Source organism: Salmo trutta, chromosome 4, assembly GCF_901001165.1.
Source record: "Salmo trutta chromosome 4, fSalTru1.1, whole genome shotgun sequence".
Lineage (NCBI taxonomy): Eukaryota > Metazoa > Chordata > Actinopteri > Salmoniformes > Salmonidae > Salmo > Salmo trutta.
Genome location: NC_042960.1, coordinates 42,350,052 through 42,374,815, shown reverse-complemented (window position 1 = coordinate 42,374,815; position 24,764 = coordinate 42,350,052). Strand labels below are relative to the sequence as shown.

The following is a 24,764-nucleotide window of genomic DNA, read 5'->3' as shown; positions in this document are numbered from 1 at the left end:
GTCACAATCAATTCAAAGAACACGCATAATTGACACTGCAGGACTGCACACGCAACCCGCATGCAGTTAATAAACCCTACAGGAAACGTATACAGTTAGGATCACCACTTTATTTTAAGAATGTGAAATGTCAGAATAATAGTAGAGAGAATAATTTATTTCAGCTTTTATTTCTTTCATCACGTTCCCAGTGGGTCAGAAGTTTACATACACTCAATTAGTATTAGGTAGCATTGCCTTTAAATTGTTTAACTTTCGCAAGCTTCCCGCAAGCTTCCCAAATAAGTTGGGTGAATTTTGTCCCATTACTTCTGACAGAGCTGGTGTAACTGAGTCAGGTTTGTAGGCCTCCTTGCTCGCACATGCCTTTTCAGTTCTGCCCACAAAGTTTCTATAGGATTGAGTTCAGGGCTTTGTGATGGCCACTCCAATACTTTGACTTTGTTGTCCTTAAGCCATTTTGCCACAACTTTGGAAGTATGCTTGGGGTCATTGTCCATTTGGAAGACCCATTTGCAACCAAGCTTTAACTTCCTGACTGATGTCTTGAGATGTTGCTTCAATATATCCATATCATTTTCCTTCCTCATGAAGGCATTTCTTTTGTGAAGTGCACCAGTCCCTCCTGCAGCAAAGCACCCCCACAACATGATGCTGCCACCCCCGTGCTTCACAGTTGGGATGGTGTTCTTCGGCTTGCAAGCCTCCCCCTTTTTCCTCCAAACATAATGATGGTCATTATGGCCAAACAGTTCTATTTTTGTTTCATCAGACCAGAGGACATTTCTCCAAAAAGTACGATCTTTGTCCCCATGTGCAGTTGCAAACCATAGTCTGGCTTTTTTATGTTGTTTTTGGAGCAGTGGTTTCTTCCTTGCTGAGCTGCCTTTCAGTTTTACTGTGGATATAGATACTTTTGTACCTGTTTCCTTCAGCATCTTCACTAGGTCCTTTACTGTTGTTCTGGGATTGATTTGCACTTTTCGCACCAAAGTACGTTCATCTCTAGGATACAGAAAGAAATAATCTGTCTGTAAACAATTGTTGGAAAAATGACTTGTGTCATGGACACAGTAGATGTCCTAACCGACTTGACAAAACTATAGATTGTAACAAGAAATTTGTGAAGTGGTTGAAAAACAAGTTTTAATGACTCCAACCTAAATGTATGTAAACTTCTGACTTCAACTGTATACAGTATATTTAAAAATATATATATTTTCCCTACACAAGCTTTGTTGTACAGTTAAAGGTCAAATACACTGCATTCCAAACTGTGAGCAATAATCTAATGAATTCAGGGCATGTGAAATTATACATAGGCTAAGTATGAGCCTTCCACAACCTTAAGACCCACAATTTTTTTTATTTAACTAGGCAAGTCAGTTAAGAACAAATTCTTATTTACAATGATGGCCTAGGAACAGTGGGTTAACTGTCTTGCTCAGGGGCAGAACGACAGATTTTTACCTTGTCAGCTCGGGGATTCAATCTAGCAACCTTTCGGTTAATTGCCCAATGCTCTAACCACAAGGCTACCTGCCGCAATAATAACTACATTATTTGATCAAAATAGTTTAACCTGCTTTTTTGCAATAATCACTGATCTGGCGTTGAAGTCTGTCTATTAAAATGCCTTTTTTGTTCCAAATGTAACCAGAACCATGCATAATGCACATTCACTAATAATGACTAACTTCTTGTAGCAGTCATTATAGAAAATGAACACCGGTCTCATAAACCATCTCTTAAGCACGAGCTAGTGAGGAAGTAGGTCATCTTTATATTTCAGGTTTAGCCAACTTGGATCTACTTGCTAGCTAACAAGGTAGAACAGTTGAATTATCAACACACCCTTCTGTCCGTCTCCAACTGTTTGAACAGCATGCTAACCTGTCCACTTTGTTCAGATGTTGAAATCAAGTGGCCTACCTAATTTCTCAGAATGACAACGAGTTGCCAATTCTTTGTATAACTATGTTTTATGCTTATTGCACATTTATAAAACACAGACTAGACAGCTAGCATGACGGTCTTTGTCTGAAATGCTGCTTTGGTACATGGTACCACAATGCCACGCGCGACAAACTGAGTAATAATTATCCAGAATATATGTGAATTGATACTCCTGTTTTAGTAGTGTCTGCTCTGTATGCAATTTGAGATGTTGCGACATAAAAAGGGTATCGTTAGAAAGGTTAACTTCTCAATGTGTTTCAGTGTCCATATGACCCATTCTGTTGGACCAAAACTCAAATGCAAATAGCGAGTTGAAACCTCTTGTCAGAGAGGAAGAGGTGACCTCTCATCTTTGTTGTTGTGAGGGGGGAGGATCTTCTGTGTGTGTGTGTGTGTGTGTGTGTGTGTGTGTGTGTGTGTGTGTGTGTGTGTGTGTGTGTGTGTGTGTGTGTGTGTGTGTGTGTGTGTGTGTGTGTCTGTAAGGAGAAGCAAAGTGAGAGGTGTCACTCACCAAAACTGTCCAAAATAAGCCCACTGTCACCTGCCTTCCCGCCTTTGGGACAATGACTCCCATTGTTGGGGCAGAGACATGAGCATCTCAACATTATATACAGATCTCTGGTGTAGGGAAGGCACAGAAAGGAGCAAAGGAGACAAGACCAAAAATGCATGAGAAGAAGCGGACATAAACGCTCAATAAAAATGTACCCCCCAAAAAACTGGATTCTTGCGATACAGGCATTTGGAATATATTGTGCAAAAACATACATTCGAATTTATCAAATGTGTTTGATATATCGCCCTAGCCTATGCACAATTCACTACATAGGATCTCTGTCACAGATATGAAGCCTGTTAACAATTCAGAGAGGCATGAGGGAAAATTCTGTCTCCTGTCCTAGAGCCTATTTCCCTATCCAGTCCCAATCCCACTGAAACCCAAAATCCTGACTCCTGTATTGCATGAACATTCCTAACTTTATTCTGTAATCCATAGGTTATATTATCAAAGCATGTCTCTCACCTATGCATGTTAAAATACTGCTGTAACATGTCTCGTACCTGCTGCCCATATGAGAGCTTCGGTAGAGAATGTGTGATAATTTTTTAAACACGGTTGGTCCCCGTTAAGATACTTTTGGCCATGTTGAGTATCAAGGTATGTGGACATCTGCTCGTCGAACATCTCATTTCAAAATCATGGGCATTGATATAGAGTTGGCCTCCCCTTTGCTGCTGTAACAGCCTCCACTCTTCTGGGAAGACTTTCCACTAGATGTTGGAACATTGCTGCAGGGACTTGGTTCCATTCAGACACAAGATCATTAGTGAGGTCGGGCACCGATGTTGGGTGATTAGGCCTGGCTTGCAGTTGGTGTTCCATTTCATCCCAAAGGTGTTTGATGGGGTTGAGGTCAGGGCTCTGTGCAGGCCAGTCAAGTTCTTCCACACCGATCTCGACAAACCATTTCTGTATGGATCTCGCTTTGTGCACGGGGGCATTGTCATGCTGAAACAGAAAAGGGCCTTCCCCAAACTGTTGCCACAGAATCGTTTAGAATGTCATTGTAGGCTGTAGCATTAACATTTCCCTTCACTGGAACTAAGGGGCCTAGCCCAAACCATGAAAAACAGCCCCAGACCATTATTCCTCCTCCACCAAACTTTACAGTTGGCACTATGCATTCGGGCAGGTAGTGCTCTCCTGGCATCCGCCAAACCCAGATTAGTCTGAAGCGTGATTCATCAGTCCTGAGAACGCGTTCTCACTTCTCCAGAATCCAATGGTGGCGAGCTTTACACCACTCCAGCCGACGCTTGGCATTACGCATGGTGATCTTAGGCTTGTGTGCGGCTGCTCGGCCATGAAAACCCATTTCATGAAGCTCCAGACTAACAGTTCTTGTGCTGACGTTGCTTCCAGAGGCAGTTTGGAACTCGGCAGTGAGTGTTGCAACTGAGGCACTCGGCGGTCCCTTTCTGTGAGCTTGTGTGGCCTTCTACTTCGCAGCTGAGCCGTTGTTGCTCCTAGATGTTTCCACTTCACATTAACAGCACTTTAAGTTGGCCAGGGCAGCTCTAGCAGGGCAGAAATTTGACGAACTGACTTTTTTAAAATTTGCTCTGTAATCTTTACATAGTGGTGCAGCCAAGCCGACACAAAGGCGCAAACGCTGGCATAGTAACCATATTTTGGTTTAAACGGTATAAATGGGCACTTATGTTTTTTGCTGTATTTCTCTGGATAAATATGAATTATTCCCAGCATTGAAACTTGGTAGATTTTCGGGGAAGTATGAATCCCTAGTGAGAACAATGAGGAGGAGAATGGAAAATAGCTGTCCTCCGGCTACACCGTGGTGCTACCCTAGAGGGTGCTGTTGAGCTACTGCAGACCATTGCAAAACTGTGTTTTAAATGAAACAGTTATTTTGTGACGTGAATATATTTAGTATAGTTTTATCTGAAAAGGATAACTTTTTTAAATAATTCACTATTTTTATGAAATTCATTGAGTAATATGGTCCTCATCCTTGCTCCTCTGAGGAGACTCCATTGCTATATTAAGTGATCTGGTTTTTACTATTTTATACAAAAAAAGAAAACATTTCAGTCAGCTTGAGAGCCAAAGGGTGCCTAGGGAATGGAACGGGAGAGAACTTGGTTGGCCTTCAAAGCAAAATCAATATGACTCTCTGCCAGTGCTGATATTGCTGCAGGTAGATTTCAAGTTGTGCTAAGAATTGTACATGGTGCATAGTTTTACATCTTTGCCAAAGCGATAACTCACCTGTCATTTTTCAGTCATGAAGTGGTGTCAATATATTGATGGGAGGGCTATGATAATGATTTGTATTACTATCAAAATGCATGCAAAACAAGCTATGAGGCTCTCATCTACCCATCCTCTGTATTGACAAACATTTCTAACCTACTATTACTGTTGAAGGTCCTGCTGTGCACTCTTTGCTGTTAAAGATACAGGTAACTGCTAAAATAAGGGAAATACTTGAGTAAATGAGGGATACAAAGTATATTGAAAGCAGTTGCTTCCACACGTATGGTTCCTGAGTTAATTAAGCGATTAACATCCCATCATGCTTAGTGTCATGTATTAAAAGACCCAGTTGCCCATTATTTTGGCTACAATGGCTAGAAGAAGAGGTCTCAAAGGAGCATAGGGGGTTTAAAGGGTGTTTGTGTGTGCGTGCATGTGTTAGAGTATGTGAGTGATTGTATCTATGTGTGTCTCAGTCACCAGATCTCAACCTAATTGAACACTTTTGGGAGATTCTGGAGCGGCCCCCCGAGACATCGCTTTTCGACCATCATCAACAAAACACCAAATGATGGAATATCTCGTGGAAGAATGGTGTCACATCCCTCCAAAAAAGTTCCAGGCCCTTGTAGAATCTATGCCAAGGTGCTTTAAAGCTGTGCTAGCGACTCATGGTGGCCCGACACCCTATTAACAAACTTTATGTTGGTGTTTTCTTTATTATGGCAGTTACTTATTTACTCCGTTCTGTGAAACATACCTGTACTCTTAAAGTTTTACCCATCTAAACACAAATGAGAGTGAAAGCCTCCCATATACAGTGGGGGAAAAAAGTATTTGATCCCCTGCTGATTTTGTACGTTTGCCCACTTACAAAGAAATGATCAGTCTATAATTTTAATGGTAGGTTTATTTGAACAGTGAGAGACAGAATAACAACAAAAAAATCCTGAAAAACGCATGTCAAAAATGTTATAAAATGATTTGCATTTTAATGAGGGAAATAAGTATTTGACCCCTCTGCAAAACATGACTTACTTGGTGGCAAAACCCTTGTTGGCAATCACAGAGGTCAGACGTTTCTTGTAGTTGGCCACCAGGTTTGCACACATCTCAGGAGGGATTTTGTCCCACTCCTCTTTGCAGATCTTCTCCAAGTCATTAAGGTATCGAGGCTGACGTTTGACAACTCGAACCTTCAGCTTCCTCCACAGATTTTCTATGGGATTAAGGTCTGGAGACTGGCTAGGATTTTTTGGTGTAGTTACCCTTTAATTCAAGTGTGCAGGCACCTAGAACTGTTGTTTGGTTTGCAGTGTTTTGGTAGCACATGAATAGCTTTGAAAAATAAATGCACACTGGATTGATGCAAATAATGATATCATTCTAGTTTGTAGCTAGTTTACCGTAATTTCCAGACTATTAAGCGCACCTGAATATAAGCCGCACCCACTGAATTTTTTTTATTTTTTTTATTTTGAACATAAATAAGCCGCACATGTCTATAAGCCGCAGGTGCCTACCGGTACATTGAAACAAATTAACTTTACACAGGCTTTAACGAAACACGGCTTGTAACAAAAATAAATAGGCTTTAACGAAACACGGCTTGTAACAAAAATAAATAGGCTTTAACGAAACACGGCTTGTAACAAAAAATAAAAAATTAGCAGTAAGCTGCTGTTTCCAACGTCTTATCATCGACTCAGTAAGACCAAGCTCCCATGCAGCAACTCTATTTCCTTTTCCAACAGCCAGATCAATCGCCTTCAACTTGAAAGCTGCATCATATGCATTTCTCCGTGTCTTTGCCATGATGAGGGTGACAAAATGACTACCGTAATCAGAATGATGGGAAGTTTGAGAGCGCTCGATTTAATCTAAACAGTAAACAAAAAAGTTGTTTGACCGTAACCCGTTCGGCAATTTCATTGGTCTAATGAAAGCTTCATGCCGCCAAAAAATTGAGCACGTCACAGAATGTGTTTTTTTGGAGAGAAAAAAATTGAAAGCGGGAAAAATCCATATATTAGCCGCGTCATTGTTTAAGCCACGAGGTTCAAAGCCTGGGAAAAAAGTTGCGGCTTATAGTCCGGAATTTACGGTAACTGAGAAGGTTTTTGGGAAAGCCTTTCCATCTACCAGAAGACAGTTAGGCCTTTCATTAGCTATCACTATATTTTCCTGTTCCTTAATTGTTTGAAACCTGTACGTTTCACTTCATATTATGAGGCATGTCTTACCTTGCTTCGAAGTAGCCTATAGCCAAAATCCCACCATAGAAATGTGGAGGCAATATATGTTTATAAAGACTTCCTCATATGCGTTCTCCTGCTCTAGGCTATTGGTTTTCATGAAACTTTCTTTCATTGTCTAGCAGCCAAAAGCAATATCCTAATCATATTAGCAACTCATGATAGTTGTTGCTCCTTTAAATCCCCCCTCTTTCCAATGGATACTTGCATCTCTGTCCATAAAACTGCTCACATGTGTTGGGTACATTTTAGAGCGGTGTTTTCCTGCAAATTGCATTTTGGAACAATCCCGCGTAGGCCTACTGTTGTGTGTACATTGCTGCGCCTAAAATGTGAAGAAATAATAGTTTATCAACATGTTAAGCTCAACATTGTGATCAGTTCCATCAGCCCTATTCATTGATAAGGTGTATACCTCCACTATAACTACTTTGACACGTATCAGTGGGGATTAAGAAGTGAGTATACGCAGTGCCCACTGAAAAATAAGTGGGTATACGGTGTATACCTGGATATACCCTCCACTACACCACTGATTTTCAGTGATTCTGTGTATGATATCCAGAGCACAGGAGGTTGGTGGCACCATAATTGGGGAGGACGGGCTCGTGGTAATGGCTGGTGCAGAATAAGTAGAGTGGTATCAAATACATCAAACGCATGGTTTTCGTGTGTTTGGTGCCATTCCATTTGCTCGGTTCCAGCCATTGTTATGAGCTATCCTCCCCTCAGCAGCCTCCACTGATCCAGAGCCTGTTTTATCTATACTCTACTGTAATGAAGATCCCGACCATGTTACTACAGGCAGCTCCAGGCCCACCATCACCCCCAGCAACCCCTACCTGGTCATTCCACTCAATGCCCCCTTCAGTCTGCGTTGCCAGGGTGACCAGGTGATGCGGTGGCAGAGGGAGGACCGTCCAAAGCTGAGGGGCGAGGTGCGGAGTAATGGGGCGTCCGACCTGGAAATCCCCAAAGCTCAGCCTGTCCACATGGGCCGATACATCTGCCTGGAGGAGAGCAGCGGAGAGCAGAGCTCTGTCTACGTCTTTGTCAAAGGTGTGTGTTTCTGACTGAACATTCATGGCCCTGTGTGCCTGTGTGGGCATGTATGTGAGATGTGTATGTGAGATGTGATATGTTTATGTGTTTTTATGTTTATCTGGGTATGAGGGAGTGAGTGAGCGAGCGAGCAAGCTAGAGAGAGAAAGAGAGGAGCGTGAGAAAGAGTGCACATGAGAAAGGTACCTGTTTTTCTCTGATCTTGTAAAAAAAAATTTGAGGCAGAACAAGTGATAAAACCTTTTCTTGGAAGGGCATTGTTTGTGGTTGAGTTCGTGCATGAAGGTTTTCACAAGTGTATCCTGGATCGATAGGTATTTGGATCAGTCTTCAACACTACTTAGACAAGTGCCATGACTATAGGGCAGTACATCTAGATATAACTGCTTATTTCTTGGAAAGTGCCTACGGTGTGTGTGTGTGTGTGTGTCAGTGATTGATTGATTATTGCCTAAAGAGCAAACTGGATCTGTATCAATGTTTGGCTAACACAATTAGCACTGTCTCCTAATCTCTTCTCTCAGTATTATACATACTATCTCTTAATCTCTTCTCTCAGTATTATACATACTATCTCCTAATTTCTTCTCTCAGTATTATACATACTATCTCTTAATCTCTTCTCTCAGTATTATACATACTATCTCCTAATTTCTTCTCTCAGTATTATACATACTATCTACTAATCTCTTCTCTCAGTATTATACATACTATCTCCTAATCTCTTCACTCAGTATTATACATACAGTACATACACTCTGTACATCTTTCCATATACACTGTAAAAAAAAAAAAGTGGGACAACGCTGATTGGAATGATTGAAATCAAATATCAAATTTGACAGATCAATGTGATTTTTGGAATTTAATTGAATGAAAGCTTCTGAATTGCTTTCAATACTTGTGGTGGGGGCAATGTAGCGGCGGCAGCCTAGCAGAAGATTTGGAGGCGTGGCTTATTGGGGGCATAGCTTTCAGGTTGTTCTTTTTAGCTACCCATGAGAGTGAATGTAATTCCACTTTATGTGCTCTATTGTAATCGACAGGTTTTGTAATGATACTGGCATAACTGCATGTGATACTGAAGAGTGTTTGGTTACAATATTGTGGCTACTAAAAGTATTTAGTAAAAAATATGTTTGTAAACATTATTGAACAAACTTTCTACATTTACAGGGAGTTTAGTTAATTGCTTTTAACCCAATTGAAGAAATAGGTAATTCCAAATTAAAAATTGAATGTGATTTTGCACAAAATTTGACGTATTTACATGAAATATTAGTTTGTATGTGTTATTTTGTAGGTTTAACCAAGGGGGAAGTGTTGAAAGAGTGTTGAAAGAAAGAAATAAGTTGCAACTTGAAATATAGGTTTGATAATAAGCAAATAAAACAGTTGCCATTAAATAATATATTTGGTTTCAGAAAATGTAGTGTTTATCAATTGAGAAAACCGAATTAATTTACTCCTAACCAGTTGAAGTGATAAAAAAAAAAGTTGATCCAAAGATAATTTTTGTACAGTCTACCTGTGGTTGTTTTAATACCACACTGTTGATTTTAAGTTGTTGTTTTGGCAGATCCTGATAATGCCTTTAGAAAGACTATGGTGTTCAGTATCCTAACTCGTGCGGGAGACAGCGCCTCCATCCCCTGCCTAGCAACTGACCCGGGCGTGGTCAACCTGAGCCTGGAGCCGTGTCATGGCGGTGCCCTCCCTACTGGCCTCCACTATGTTGCCAGCCTGGAGCGGGGCATGGTTATCTTCGACACTAAGAAGGCCTTCGAGGGCTGTTATATCTGCACTGGCAGACTTGGCGGCGCCCACGTTAAATCACATCACTATGATCTGTCTGTGCGCCCAGGTAAAATAACATTATCTGTGTATGTTCTAGGATGTGAAGTACAGTGTCCAGATCTTTTATTTGATATTCAACATTTGTTATCTCAGTCCCAGACGCGGCCCCTGTGATTGAGATGCGGGAACCCAAGAGGGTGGTCCTGACACGGGGCCAGACTCTTACCCTGACCTGCAGCACCACCAACGTCAACGGAGACATCAAGCTGAAGTGGGCCGCACCTCCCGGCACGGTGAGAACCCTTTGCCCTCTCTCTGGGGGGTTGGCCAGGGAAGCTGGAGGGATACCATGGACAGATCTCCAACAAATTTACTGAAAGAGAGATTTAGATTGGAATTTTATTGGAAAAGCTGAAAAGATATATGTCAAATTATATGAAGTTATAACAAAAGCTCTCAGAACAATGTTTGTAAGATTTAGAAGGGACTATAAGAGTTATGAAGGGTTTACAAGAGAGTCCAAAAAGCTCCAAGACTGAAACTTCAGTATCTTGAGAAACCAGTGTGATGGGAGGTTGCAGGACTAAGTTTGTGTGTATATTTACTGAGTCTCAGGCTCGTCACGGTGAGGTGTGTGTTTATGCCTGTTAGCCCTCCTGTCCCCCTGGCCGGAGAGGGAAGGAATGCAGCCCAGGCCAGGATTAACAGGGTTCATCTCTAGACATCTCTGGGTGTTGATTGACAGGATGCCGTGTGGGCTTCGTATCCACAGCAACCGGCGGTGGAGAATGCCTCACGCATCCTGACTGAGCCCATCAAACACGTCCGTAGCGCTAGGCTCTACATCAACTCTGTCAGGACACGGGATTCTGGGAGATATCGATGTGAGGGTCAGAATGAGAAGGGGATCAACTCTGAGTCAGTCTGGCTGGACGTCTATGGTGAGTAAGGCATTACAGTGTATGGTCAATTATGTAAAACTACTGCTGATCAATATTGAAATTCTCAATTTGAATGGGTTGTATTATGTATTTCCATCACGTGAAGCTATCGCGACACTAATTTGAAAACCTAAGTGGAAATGAAGTGGTTTTGTTTAGAATACATCAAGGGCATTGTGATGTCATTGTCTCTGACGGGTGGGTTGTTTGTCTTCCAGATAGAGGATTCATTAATCTGAGTCCGTCAGACAACGGTACAGTGCGTGTTCGTGCTGGTGAGAGTCTGTCCCTGCATGTGGACATGGAAGCCTACCCCAAACCACATACCTTCACCTGGAGCTTCTCAGGCCAGCAGCTCAGGAACACCTCTGACCATGTCATCACCACACAGAACCACCAATACAGGTACACACGCACGCACGCACGCACGCACGCACGCACACACACACACACACACACACACACACACACACACACACACACACACAGTCTTGTGCAGCTAACCTTGTGGGGATATACAATTCAGTCCCACTCAAAATCCTATTTTCCTTAACCCCTGTCACTTACCCTAACCTTAACCCTAACCTTAACACCAAAACGTAACCTTAACCCTAAACATAACACTACCTCCTAACCCTACCTCCTAACCCTAAACCTAATTCTAATCCCTAGAAATAGCATTTGACCAAAATGTCCCCAGTTGGTAAAATTGTTGTTTGTTTACTATTCTTGTAGGGACTTCTGTTCCCCACAAGTATAGTTAAACACACACACACACACACACACACACACACACACACACACACACACACACACACACACACACACACACTAGAAATGAATTAGTGCCTCAGGGCTTTTAGTCAGAGGAAGTATTGTGCAGTTAAACTGTGGGAAAAGAACTGTCTTTCTGGTGGTAAATAACCATGGGGCAGTTTCTGACCTGGGCAGAGCACTGGTGGCTTATTTTAAAAAAATCAGCTTCTATAATGTCAGTTGTTTTTTTAAATGTTGTTGTTGATTCAATCACCAGGTACAACATTGTGCTGAGGCTGGTGCGTTTGAAAATGTCAGAGAGTGGAGTCTACACCTTTTATGCCTCCAATGGTGACGCAACAGTCAATCAGTCATTTTCGGTCTACGTAATCAGTAAGTCGTAACATTATATTCTGTAAATGTTTTCTGTGCCCTGGAGCCACACATACATTATGTAAGGAAATGGGCAGTTAGAGACTTCATTTCTACATACTATCAATATGATGTAATTAATCATTAACAGAATGTGACATTTATGACTAGATTTTCACAGACCATTCACCATGTTAAAGCCCAACCACTTATTCCCCTCCCCCCCAACCATCAAAACAGTCAATCAGAGCATTACAGTTCATTCATGTACAGGCCCATAACTAGGGAAAATAGTTGAAGATATTATTTTGCCAATTTACTTCTAATCAATTTTTTATTGTCACATGCTTCGCTAACAACAGGTGTACACTAACAGTGAAATGCTTACTTATGGCCCATTCCCAACAATGCAGAATACAATAATTTAAAAAAAATTACAATAATAATAGAAAAAAAATTATTAACACAAGGATTAAATACACAATGAGCAATGGTAGCTTGGTTATATACATGGGGTACCAGTACCAAGTCGATGTGCAGGGGCATGAGGAAATAGGTAGGGGTAAAGTGACTAGGCAACAAGATAGATAATAGACAAGACAGTAGCAGCGTGTGTGTGTGTGTGTGTGTGTGTGTGTGTGTGTGTGTGTGTGTGTGTGTGTGTGTGTGTGTGTGTGTACGTGTACGTGTACGTGTTGCGGTGTCAGTGTAAGTATGTGTGAATGTGAATCCCCACCTGGCATCGTCACTAACATCTCTGTGCTCCTGTCAGGTAAACCAGAGATTGTATCTCACGAGGGCCCGGTGGACGGACAGGTGCGATGTGTAGCTAAGGGATACCCCGCCCCACAGATCACATGGTACTACTGTGAACAGCCCTATATGAGGTGAGAACACACACACACATACTCACAATGGCATGCTATGATTGGACTGCGTTGATAGATCAAGGGAATGTTGAAATGTAACTGTAATTACTTAATGTTACTTTGAGAAGATATTTGTTTCAACCCTCAGTAAGAGGGTTTCAACATGGTCTAATTACCTTGACCTTCCAACAGTAGAAGCAGATGTGGGATTGGACAAGCATGACTTGCTGGCGGACTGAAGGGAGATTACCCTTATGTGATTAAGGATTGGGCAGAGATGATTTGTGATTGGTTTGTTGGCTTGGCACAAGAGGACTGTGTTATGATTTGGGGATTGAACAGTATGTTCTAGGAAGTTCCCTTTCAGTCAGTCGGTCAGTATAACATACTATGGGGAGTCAACAACCAATCCTATTCAACTAAAGCAAACTGAAATCACGCCCAACGGGCCAATGGATCCCGAGACTGCTCTCGGAACCCCCGCCTTCCTGGCTATAATCCCAGGGCTTGCATCCAATTCCAAAATGTTTCAATTTTTGGATTTCCTGAAAGCTAACTACTTTCTGCTCTGCTTGTGTAGCTAATGCTTCCTTGTTTGTGTAGGATGTGTGTTAGCTGAAAACCCACTATTTTCTACTCTGACAGTTCTTCCTTGCTTGAGTAAGATGGCCAGTGGTAAGAGTAAGTTCAAAAAGGCTAAGCAGCTGAGTTTGAAAATCTGACCGGGGCATGTGGTTTCACAATGAAAATGAAAGATACTCACGAGTGCTGTCCTTTTGCCTGCGGTGGAAACACGCTCAGCAGGCCTTAGTTCGGACCAGTTCGTGTGACTATTGTCTCCAGCTGGGTTCAACTTCCTTTGGGAGTCACGCTGACTTTGTGAGAAAGGTTGGTGGTCGGCGTTGATAGGGGTGATCTCAGCCGAGTTAGGCTCATTCCGGTTTCTCTGGCAGTGTTCAGAGTCCGGATTCCGGACTATCCCTGATTGACTCTGGAGGCTTTTCAGAGTATGAGTTGCATGACCTCAGTCCGGGGCAGCCAGAAGCCCCGGCTTTGGATTCGGCGGGGAGAGTGAACCATTGGTGGTGAATGCACCTTTGGTGTTTTTCTCCCCCTCAGTGGAATTCCTCCAGGTTTGGGGGAAGGTGTTTACCTCCTGTCCCTGCAGCAGTGAATCGTTGCTTACCCCTGTTTAAGATTCTGCCGATGAGTGTCGAGTTACTTAGCTCCAGAGGCTAACAAGTGGTCTATTCCTAGCTCAGAGGTCCCTGAGCCCGGTGTGGGCCGGGTATCAGAACGCCTAGTTCCTTCCCCACATTCGGACACACGGTTGTCAAAAGTGTTGGATTTTTTTTATTTTTATCCCAGTCCTCAGGGTGGCATTCTGCCCCTTCAGGATATAATGTATGGGAGACTGGCAGCGTGTTCTATCAAGTGGCGGGCAGGCGCAGTTTCACCATGGTTGATGAGGACAGTGGTGAGGGGCTACGGTCTGCAGTTCACTGTGCATCCTCCTCCTTTTCGTGGCGTCATTACGTCATTGGTCCTCAAGGTCCTAGCGCCTGTCTTGAGAGAGGAGATTTCCTCTCTCCTTCAAAAGCAGGCTATTCGGGTGGTTCCCATGTCAGAAGTACAGAGCGGTTAGTGCAGCCGGTACTTTTCTTAGTTCCCTAGAAAATTGGAATATTGCATCCTAATCCTGGATTTACATGTTTTAAACAAGCACATCAAAGTTCAAAATGCTCACACTCTGCTGGCTATTGCAGTCGGTACATCCCAGCGATTGATTCACGTCCATAGATCTGAAAGTTGCATATTCAGTCTTTGGGGTTCATAGTGAATCTCCAGAAAGTTGCTTGACTCCGGCTCGGCGCATTCAGTTTCTGGATCTCCGAATGGAATCAATTCTGAATCGTGTTTTTGTCCCAACAAAGAAGGGTCGCTTTCAGCTACTCGGATTTGGTCAACAGGGCAAAGGCCGCAGCATATCAACTACCTAGAGCTACTGACTGTTTTGCTAGCGCTGAGGCATTTCCTTCTGGTGTTGGAGGGCCAGCATGTGTTGGTAAGGTCCAACAACAGGATGGTGGTGGCGTACATCAACAGGCAGGGACAGACACTGTCTCTCAATCTCCTAACCTGGCCCATTATCTGCTTGTATGGAGCAGTGCGCATGCCCTGTCGGACAGGGCAACATATATTCCCAGTTTTCTCAATTTGAGTGCAGATCTACTTTTAAGGGAAGGTACGAAGTGGGGACTGCACCCCTCGGTGGTGGAACGGATTTGGGACCGGTTCTGCAAGGCCGATGTAGATCTTACCCATCGCGAGTAAACGCGCATTGTCGTCTGTTCTTCTCAATGAGGGATCTGGACGCTCCATTGGGAATGGATGCGTTGGCGTATCAGTGGCCTCGGCCTCTGCTCTATACGTTCCTCTAGGGGACCTGATTCAGACCACGGTGCAGAGGGAGATCATTCGCCTGTTGGGCGGGGACATGTGGGGGGTTCCATGTCATTGGGATCTATTGTCCCAGGCGCACGGGAGGATTTGGCACCCATGACTGAACGGTTGAATTTGATGGCTAGGGGCTTACCCCCAAACGTGATTACAGTCGGCCCGTGAGAGTTATAGAGAGAGAGTTCTATCTCTAAGTGACGTGCATTACAGGGTTGGTGTCAGATTGAGGGAGTTTCTCCTTTTCAGAGCTCTTTGGTGGACATTTTGATGTTATTGCAAGAACTTTCTGAGCAGGGCCCTTCTTTTTCCACATTGAACATTTATATGGCAGCCATTTCGGCATGTCATGTAGGGATGAACGGCTCTGCCCCAGGGTCTCATCCTCTGGTGGTGCGGTTCCTGGAAGGTGTGTGCGCGCTCGGAGCAGGGTCAAAGCCTATGGCACTGACCTGGTGTTGGTCCTGGATGACCTGTGTGAGCCTCTGTTTGAACCATTAGAGTCTGTGGACCTGAAAGTCCTTTCCTACAAGACTGCCCTGCTATTTATGGCCTTGGTGTCAGCCAAGCCCGTTGGGGGATCTCCATACGCTATCAGTACACCTTTCCTATTTGGAATTTGCGCCTGTTGACTCCAAAGTGAGTTTACATCCTAATGCAGTTGCTCCCTAGGTTATGCCTATGTCTTACAGTTCTTCCCTTTCTCACCTTCTCTGTTTGCTTTGTAGCATGGCCTGTGTCCGGTGCACGCTTTACACACGTATATAGATTTGAACAAGGATGTCCGTGTTGTGAACAGCTTTTTTGTCTGTTTCACTAATTCAGCTCCCAATGGGGTTGAGCCTTGGGCTGCCGAGGTTTGCCGATGAGTTGGCCCGCGAATGCACATTATCAAGTTACAGCATTTGCCCTGTTGTTTTGGACAATGGTTCCTTGTACGAGTGTTGACCTTTCCTGTGTGCTTTCCTGTGGGCTGTCGTAGTTCATCAACTCTGGTCAATGTTATGCAGCGTGTGTGTGAGCGCTTAGCAAAGTCACAACAGGTTTTCTCATTTTGGACTTGCGATCACAGGTACGAGTTCTGACATTTCAGGCTCGTAATGTAAGTATTGTTCTTGGAACCATGGGGTCTATGGATTTGGGTTGCAGTGGCAGTGGGTCAGTGCACATAGCCATGTTGCAGCAAGTTCTCATTCCCTATATGGGGCTCTGACAGTTCAGGCTTCTCGGGTAAGTTTTAGGGAAAAAGGTGGCTTTGGTTACCCCATTTTTGGTCCAGTGGAACCTGTGTATCCTTGGGCTGCTGTGGGCCTTCTAGTTTGGTTGTATGTCCCCATAGTATGTTATACCGAGTGACCAACTGAAAGGAACGAACAGTTATGAATGTAACTACTGTTCCCTGAAGGCGGGAACGAGGTATAACATATTTTGGCCTGTGCTGTCAGGGGGTTTGGGTTCGCTGAAGAGCTGTATTGAATTGAGGAAATGGATGTGTGCCCCGGTATTATAGCCAGGAAGGTGGAGCTTCCGAGTCTGGCTCGGCATCTATTGGCCCATTGGGCGTGCTTTCAGTTTGCTGCAGGTGAATAGGATGGGTCATTGACTCCCCATAGTATGTTATACCTCATTCCCTCCTTCAGGAAACAGTAGTAATATTCATAACTTCACTCTATTTATAATGATAAGCATGGCAACACCAATCCAAGGAAACTCTGGCAATGAGTCAGAGGCGATTGGCTGGTCATTATCCTATCGCTTTCAATTATGATCAAATCGACTTAGAGAGCTGTCCAACTCAAACAAACATGCGTACAGTTACCTTTGAAATGTTTGTTTACATAAGGCACAAGGTGATGGTACGGAATGTACCCCCCCCCCCATATATTTGTTTTATTGAGATTGTTTTCACTTCCTGTACCTCTAAGGTATTGTTTTAGTAGATGCTGACATGGAGGAACATACATTATATCCTTTAGTTTGGTGTGGAACACTGGCATTGCACGGGGATGGATTGATTTAGCCTGGCACAGTGAGGTTTTATTTAGACATTTAAGACCAATGTATGCTTGTATGCGTCATGCCCCAGTTCTGTCCAACGACTCTCTGCACTTGGCTGTTGTTTTTTTAGGGCACACTAGTTTTATAATAGTCAACAATTCCTTAGTCTCCTGTTTGTTTACTCATAACAGCACATTCATCCGTGTTACATTTACAACTGCTGTGTTGATAGAGCCACATGAAACAAGCAGCATTGCATTAAATCTACTAAAAACGACATCCAAGTGCAGCCACATTAGTTTGGTTGACAGTTTGTCCCGTCCCTCAGGTGCTCCCACCAGATGAACGCCACTCAGGAGGAGCAGGACATTGTCACGGTGACATTGTTGAGTCCCTCCTTTGGGAAGACGGAGGTGGAGAGCAGGCTGAACATCACCACGGGAAGATTCCACACGTTGGAGTGTGTGGCCACCGTGGAGGGAGTGCAGGCCTACACACTGTTCTCTATCAGCGGTGAGTTGTGGCGCGCGCGCACACACACACACATAGCAATATACAAATGAGTGGGGAGTTGTTTAGGGGGAGCTTGTAGATTTAATTTAATTTATTTAATAGATAACACTCAATACGAAAAAAACGGAATTAATGTCAGTAATGCAGTACTAACTAAAGTCTAGGCTGTGTTACATTCAGGTCACTGTCACGTGTGCCTCCTCTCCGACCTCTAGGTCACCAGGCTGCTCGTTATGGCGCACACCTGTCACCGGCGTTGCTCGCATAATGACACTCACCTGGACTCCATCACCTCTTTGATTACCTGCCCTTTATATGTCACTCCCTTTTGTTTCTTCCCCAGTCGTCATTGACTCTGTTTCATGTCGCTGCGTGGATCCAACTTTCTAGAACATCCTGTTTATATACTGTCTGATGCGCTAGTCTAGTATGACGGCAGTTGAAACCAGAGTGAGAAGAGAGTTGTCTCAGCGTGGGTATGGAGAATGAGATTGCGATGGTGTAGAGGAGGAGGGGAAGCTGCCTGGAGACATCGGGCATGTGGGTGGCATTATGGACGAGGAGTGTGTAGCCAGGCAGGACAGGCTTGTGGGAGCTTGTGCCCAGGCCTTAAGTGCTCATTGGAGCAGGGCAGACACGCGGAGACTTGCAGGGAGGTCTGGACAACAGTTGGAGTCCTTGCCACCCTGAATGTTTAAACGCTGTGGGAATTTTGGACGTGGCCAGCCAAGGAGGCAGGAAGCTGTAGGGAAAGAATAAAGGGATGGAGGGAGAGCTTTAAAAGCCACTGACAGGTTTACAGAAGATTAGTTCCTGCAGACTCTGCATTCTGAGATGATTTGAAATGGAGAGAAATCCTCTTATGGCTAAAGAGCTTATTACACCTAGTGTACAGAGCTAGGAAAACAATAACACCACAAACCTCTACAGTACACAAAGGAACAGACGACTTATTATACAGCAGTTTTACACAACAACAGCAGCAGTACTGCGTCATGCTGCACAACACCACAGCATGCTACATACTGTGCAGTGCCTTCGGAAAGTATTCAGACCCCTTGACTTTTTCCACATTTTGTTTGGTTACAGCCTTATTCTAAAATTGATTAAATCGTTTTTTTCCATCCTCAATCTACACACAATACCCAATAATGACAAAGCAAAAACTATTTTTTACATTTTTGCTAATTTATTAAAAATAGAAAACTGATATCACATTTAAATAAGTATTCAGACCCTTTACTCAGTACTTTGTTGAAACACCTTTGGCAGCGATTACAGCCTCTTCTTTGGTTTGACGCTACAAGCTTGGCACACCTGTATCTGGGGAGTTTCTCTCATTCTTCTCTGCAGATCCTCTCAAGCTTTGTCAGGTTGGATGGGGAGCGTCGCTGCACAGCTATTTTCAGGTCTCTCCAGAGTTGTTTGATCTGGTTCAAGTCCGGGCTCTGGCTGGGACACTCAAGGACATTCAGAGACATGTCCCGAAGCCACTCCTGCGTTGTCTTGGCTGTGTGCTTAGGGTCTCTCTGTACTTTGCTCCATTCAAATGTATCTTGATCCTGACTAGTCTCCCAGTCCCTGCTGCTGAAAAACATCCCCACAACATGATGCTATCTCCACCATGCTTTACTGTAGGGATAATGCCAGACGTTTCCTCCAGACGTGACACTTGGCATTCAGGCCAAAAAGTTCCATCTTGGTTTCATCAGACCAGAGAATCTTGTTTCTCATGGTCTGAGACTCTTTAGGTGCCTTTTGGCAAACTCCAAGTGGGCTGTCATGTGCTTTCTACTGAGGAGTGGCTTCCGTCTGGCCACTCTACCATGAAGGCCTGATTGGTGGAGTGCTGCAGAGATGGTTGTCCTTCTGAAAGGTTCTCCCATCTCCACAGAGGAACTGTAGAGCTCTGTCAGAGTGACCATCGGGTTCTTGGTCACCTCTCTTCTCCCCCGATTGCTCTTCCTAGAGACAAACATTAGCTCTAGGAAGAGTCTTGGTGGTTCCAGACTTCCTCCATTTAAGAATGACAGAGGCCATTGTGTTCTTGGTGACCTTCAATGCTGCAGACATTTTTCGGTACCCTTCCCCAGATCTGTGCCTCGACACAATCCTGTCTCAGAGCTCTACAGATAATTAATTCGACCTCATGGCTTGGTTTTGCTATGACATGCACTGTCAAATGTGGACCTTAAATAGACAGATGTGTCCAGTCAATTTAAACTCCAATCAAGTTGTATAAACAGAGCTCAATTTCAAGTTTCATAGCAAAGGGTCTGAATCCTTATGTAAATAAGCTATTTCTGTTTTTTATTTTTTTTAAATGAGCTAACATTTCGAAAAACCTGTTTTCACTTTGTCGTTATGAAGATTTGTATTTATTTAATCCATTTTAGAATAAGGCTGTAACATAACAAAACGTGGAAAAGGTCAAGGGGTCTGAATACTTTCCGAAGGCACTGTAACTGTAACAGGAATTATGTAGGTAATAATATACAAAGACATGAACAAAATACAGAAAATAAAGTTTTACTCAAATAATAGGATTACTTTAGAGTGATTACCACATAGCACTCTCCACATAAGAAGCCTAATATAAAGCCAAACATTACATCTGATCTCTTCCTGTGTTTCTGTCATTCACTCATAGTATTCTCTCTCTAACGTCCTTCACTGATATCTCTATATCTCTCTGTGTGGTGTGTTTGACCCTACAGAGAGAACAGTGCCCCATGAGCTCTTCACCCCTCTGCTGATTGGCTTCGTGTCAGCAGCGGCCCTCCTCTGTGTCATCCTCATAGTGCTCTTCTACAAGTACCTGCAGGTAACTCACCTCTTCTCATGCATGTCACACCCACTTCTACTGCTGGTTACACACCTGAGTATAAAAATTACACACAGTAACTCACAGCCAACGATAAGGCACAGTAGCTCACCATAAACTTTGCTGGAGTACCATGATTGATGTGAGTTTTATGGCATCCTCTGTGCTTCTCCTAATATAAACTCCCTGCTTGCCTCACAGAAACCGAAATACCAGATCCAGTGGAAAGTCATTGAAGGTATCCACGGAAACAACTATGTGTATATTGACCCTACCCAGCTCCCATACGACCACCAGTGGGAGTTCCCCCGGGACAAACTGCGTTTCGGTGAGTTCCTTGGCTTTCATCACACTCAGGAATAGCACAGTTAATCATCACCAAACAGGGAGGTTACCCCAGACATCTTTTACAGTATATCCATCATCTCTAATACAGGACTGTATGATGTTTAGTTTGTTTTTAGTATTACCCAGGTCTATTTAAGATGTGTAGTATCAAGCCATAGCAGCAGCTGTTGAAATTCTGTTTTGGTATTTGGAGCCAGCCAATGTATCTTTGCGGTCTCATAATGATGGATGCACACCCTATTTGCAAACCAATTGGTTACAGTTTTACAATAGCTGTGAGCACACACTAACTGCATGATGTATTTCATGTAGCTGTTTTTTTTATAAACAACCTCAGCCCCTCCCTTTAAGCAAATGTTCTGTTGTTTTTTTAAATTTTGAAACCATCCCAAACAGGATTCTGCGTGTCCTGGTTTCTGCTTGCCCCGCCCTTGCAGGGTAAACCTGGTGATCGTTGGTGCAGGAAGCAGAGCTAGGATGTGGGAGGGGAACACGATGGAATAACATTAGTCTGTCTGTGTTCCATGTCTGTCTGCAGGGAAAACTCTGGGCTCCGGAGCCTTCGGGAAGGTGGTGGAGGCTACTGCTTATGGAATGTCCAAAGCTGATACAGTGATGACAGTGGCGGTCAAAATGCTCAAACGTAAGACCGAAGTGATGACACAAGTGATAATAAAACATTTCAGAGTGGCTGCGTTGACGAATTCTCTGGAATCTTCTTCCGGATAGTTAAACAACCGAAGCTTCTGCTTATGAGCGGGTTTCTCTCCCCCTCCGCTGCAGCCACATATCAAAGACAGGACACAGACAGGCAGTCTAAATAGTGATTTAATGTTGGTTTTTCATCATCATTGCAAACATTGATTGGCTAAACAGGAGGCAGAGGCAGTCCGTTTTTAACGGTTCTATGTTAGTTGTGGTTAAAACTCTGATTGTTTTTGCCCCAATGCAATGTGTAGACTGGGTCCTGCTTGTGCTACTGAAAGTTGTAACCTACATCCTAAATTAGCCTACAAAATGCACTGAGTGTACAAAAATCCTTCTTTGGCCTCCCGAGTGGCGCAGTGGTCTAAGGCATCGCAGTGCTAGCTGTGCCACTAGAGATTCTGGGTTCGAGTCCAGGCTCTGTCGCAGCTGTCCGTGACCGGGAGACCCATGGGGCGGCGCACAATTGGCCCAGCGTTGTCCGGGTTAGGGGAGGGTTTGGCCGGCAGGGATATCCTTGTCTCATCGCGCACTAGCGACTCCTGTGGCAGGCTGGGCGCAGTGCACACTGACAGTGTTTCTTCCGACACATTGGTGTGGCTGGCTTCCGAGTTAAGTGGGTGTTGTGTTAAGAAGCAGTGTGGCTTGGTTGGGTTGTGTTTCAGAGGACGCATGGCTCTTGACCTTCGCCTCGCCTGAGTCCATATGGGAGTTGCAGCGATGAGACAAGACTGTAACTACCAATTGGATACCATGAAAAAGGGGATAACATTTTAAAAATAAATCCTTCTTTAACCGGTCTCCTCTCCTTCGTCTACACTGATTGAAGTGGATTTAACAAGTGACATCAATAAGGGATCATAGCTTTCACCTGGATTCACCTGGTCAGTGTGTGTCATGGAAAGAGCAGGTGTCCTTATTGTTTTGTCCACTCAGTGTATATATATTTGTGGAATGTTCATTCAAATCGCAGCTAGTTTTTATATCAGCTGTTCAGAAATAGAGACGTAGGCTACATCATCATGTCGATCAAATGACTTGATAAGAAGGGTTCAGAAGAGGGTGAGTAAAGTGAACACATTCGCACAACGTGATTCGGTTCTTTCGCTCTGGGGAAGAGTCTCCCAGGGTGGCGGTATGGGGTGGGTTACCTTCGGTCGCGCAGCCTCAGACAAGTTTAATAGCAATAAAAAGAGACACATTTTGGTGACAAATCTGTTTATTTTATGGTGTCTGACTAATCAGACCTGGTCAAGTCACACAGTCAGAGAAAACCCCTGGCCCTAATTATGAGTGGTGAACACCCTCAACAGATATTTGACTAAATCTATTTCAGTAGCTATTGAGTGTGTGTGCGTGTTTGCATTGATGTATGCATGCTTGTGACACCAACAGCGGCCAGAGGTGTTTGTGCTAGCACGAGGTGAAACTAGCACAAGCAGATTTCCTTTGATGTTTTCTTTGATGATGACTTTGAAGCACTTTAAAATGATCACGTTCTGCTGGTTTTTCCACAGCCAGTGCCCATGCCACTGAGAAGGAGGCGCTGATGTCAGAGCTGAAAGTTCTCAGTTACCTTGGAAACCACATGAACATCGTCAACCTGCTTGGAGCCTGTACTGTTGGAGGTAAGGGGCAGACGGTCTGGAGGACTGTACCAGCCATAGAAGAAGAAGAGTTTATTCAAGACTAGAATTAGGGTTAATTCTATGGTATCATCAATCTGAATGGTGTGGGTAACTGGTTTGACAGAGGTTTTTGAGAAACAGTAATAACCCGAACACTCCCCCTTTTATCACCAATGATTGTATGGCTTGTTGAGCATTGGATCATGCTTTATGATGTAGGAGTGGGGATCCTGAAACTTGCTGTGATTGTATTGGTGTGTCTATATGTCAGAGTATTTATCTTTCTTTGTCTTTTGTGTGTTGCTTCTTTGTGTTGTATTTCTACTCTCATGTGACATGGCATTTGTGCTCCTTGTCTTCAGGCCCAACCCTGGTGATCACAGAGTACTGCTGCTTTGGTGACCTCCTGAACTTTCTGAGAAGGAAAAGAGAGACGTTCTTTTGCTCCAAGCTAGGAGACGACTGCTACTACAGGAATGTCATGCTGCAGAGGGGAACAGCTACAGCTGGGTCAGTGCAGACACTTTACAATTACAAATAGAGGGTGGTAGCTGAGTGGTGTATAATTATCACAGCACAGTATGTAAGGTATGTATGTGCTGTTGCTTATGTCATCTCACCTGCTCACGGAAGTAAATACCACTGCCGTTGTTGAAAATTCCCCAATTGAACTAAGCAAGAAGCACTCTTTGTTGTTATTGAGAAAACATACTTACAGTAAATGTATCTGGAGATTCATAATTTATGTAAGGGAGGATTTCCTACCCAGTGTGTAGGAGTAATATGTAGTATTGGCATGGCAGCTGAACTGAGATCAGACTGCTCCTTTCCTCCTCACAGAGACAGCAGGAATGGCTACGTGGATATGAGGCCTTCTGTCACTGGCGTCCTGCCAAATGGCTTCTCCTCAGAGAAGAGGCGCTCGATGCGCAAAGCAGGCAAGACATCCACTCTGATATTCATTGATAATTGTCACATTTATAATTTCAGAGCGAATTTATACAACCTGCAATGTATCTCCCTCTATAAACAATGAAGCTACCTTTCTACACAATGCTGTTCTCGCTATATACCTCTCTAATTATTTTGCTCCATCTCTCTCTTTCTCTCAGGTGGTTCCAGTAGTGAGCCAGATGTTGTGAGTGAGATGCTCCATGAGGACGGTCTCTCTCTGGACACAGAGGATCTGCTCAGCTTCTCCTATCAAGTGGCCAAAGGCATGGACTTCCTGGCTTCCAAAAATGTAAGCCCATCATGTCCTCACCGAAGATCTCCTGTCCTAATAAGCTCCTGAAATCCCTCACCACCAGCTAGCTATCTAGAACAACAGGTCTATTTTGTACTCTGCAATTCAGTCCAGCTAGTTAAATCCATGATGGTAGATCATGTTCATGTCCATGTCCAACCATTCTCTGGAAAGCACCCTTTCTACTGGTATTATTGCTTCATTGTATGAGATTACATTTAGACACACACTAAGCTACACACACACACACACACA

General features: G+C 43.7%; 1 protein-coding gene across 3 annotated transcripts in view; it reads left to right on the top strand.

Moving 5' to 3' along the window:
* Positions 1–24,764, top strand: part of kita (KIT proto-oncogene, receptor tyrosine kinase a) — a 35,566-nt gene that overhangs the window by 3,579 nt on the left and 7,223 nt on the right. The window contains exons 2-16 of one of the 3 annotated variants that reach the window (XM_029750813.1): positions 7,798–8,052; positions 9,635–9,919; positions 10,006–10,145; positions 10,598–10,793; positions 11,012–11,198; positions 11,827–11,942; positions 12,694–12,808; positions 17,574–17,758; positions 20,476–20,582; positions 20,784–20,910; positions 21,469–21,573; positions 23,153–23,263; positions 23,626–23,773; positions 24,104–24,201; positions 24,376–24,506. In XM_029750813.1, coding sequence (XP_029606673.1) covers positions 7,798–8,052; positions 9,635–9,919; positions 10,006–10,145; positions 10,598–10,793; positions 11,012–11,198; positions 11,827–11,942; positions 12,694–12,808; positions 17,574–17,758; positions 20,476–20,582; positions 20,784–20,910; positions 21,469–21,573; positions 23,153–23,263; positions 23,626–23,773; positions 24,104–24,201; positions 24,376–24,506 — 2,306 coding nt within the window. The remainder of the gene's footprint in view (positions 1–7,797; positions 8,053–9,634; positions 9,920–10,005; positions 10,146–10,597; positions 10,794–11,011; positions 11,199–11,826; positions 11,943–12,693; positions 12,809–17,573; positions 17,759–20,475; positions 20,583–20,783; positions 20,911–21,468; positions 21,574–23,152; positions 23,264–23,625; positions 23,774–24,103; positions 24,202–24,375; positions 24,507–24,764) is intronic. The other 2 variants (XM_029750814.1, XM_029750815.1) reach the window with 2 other exon arrangements.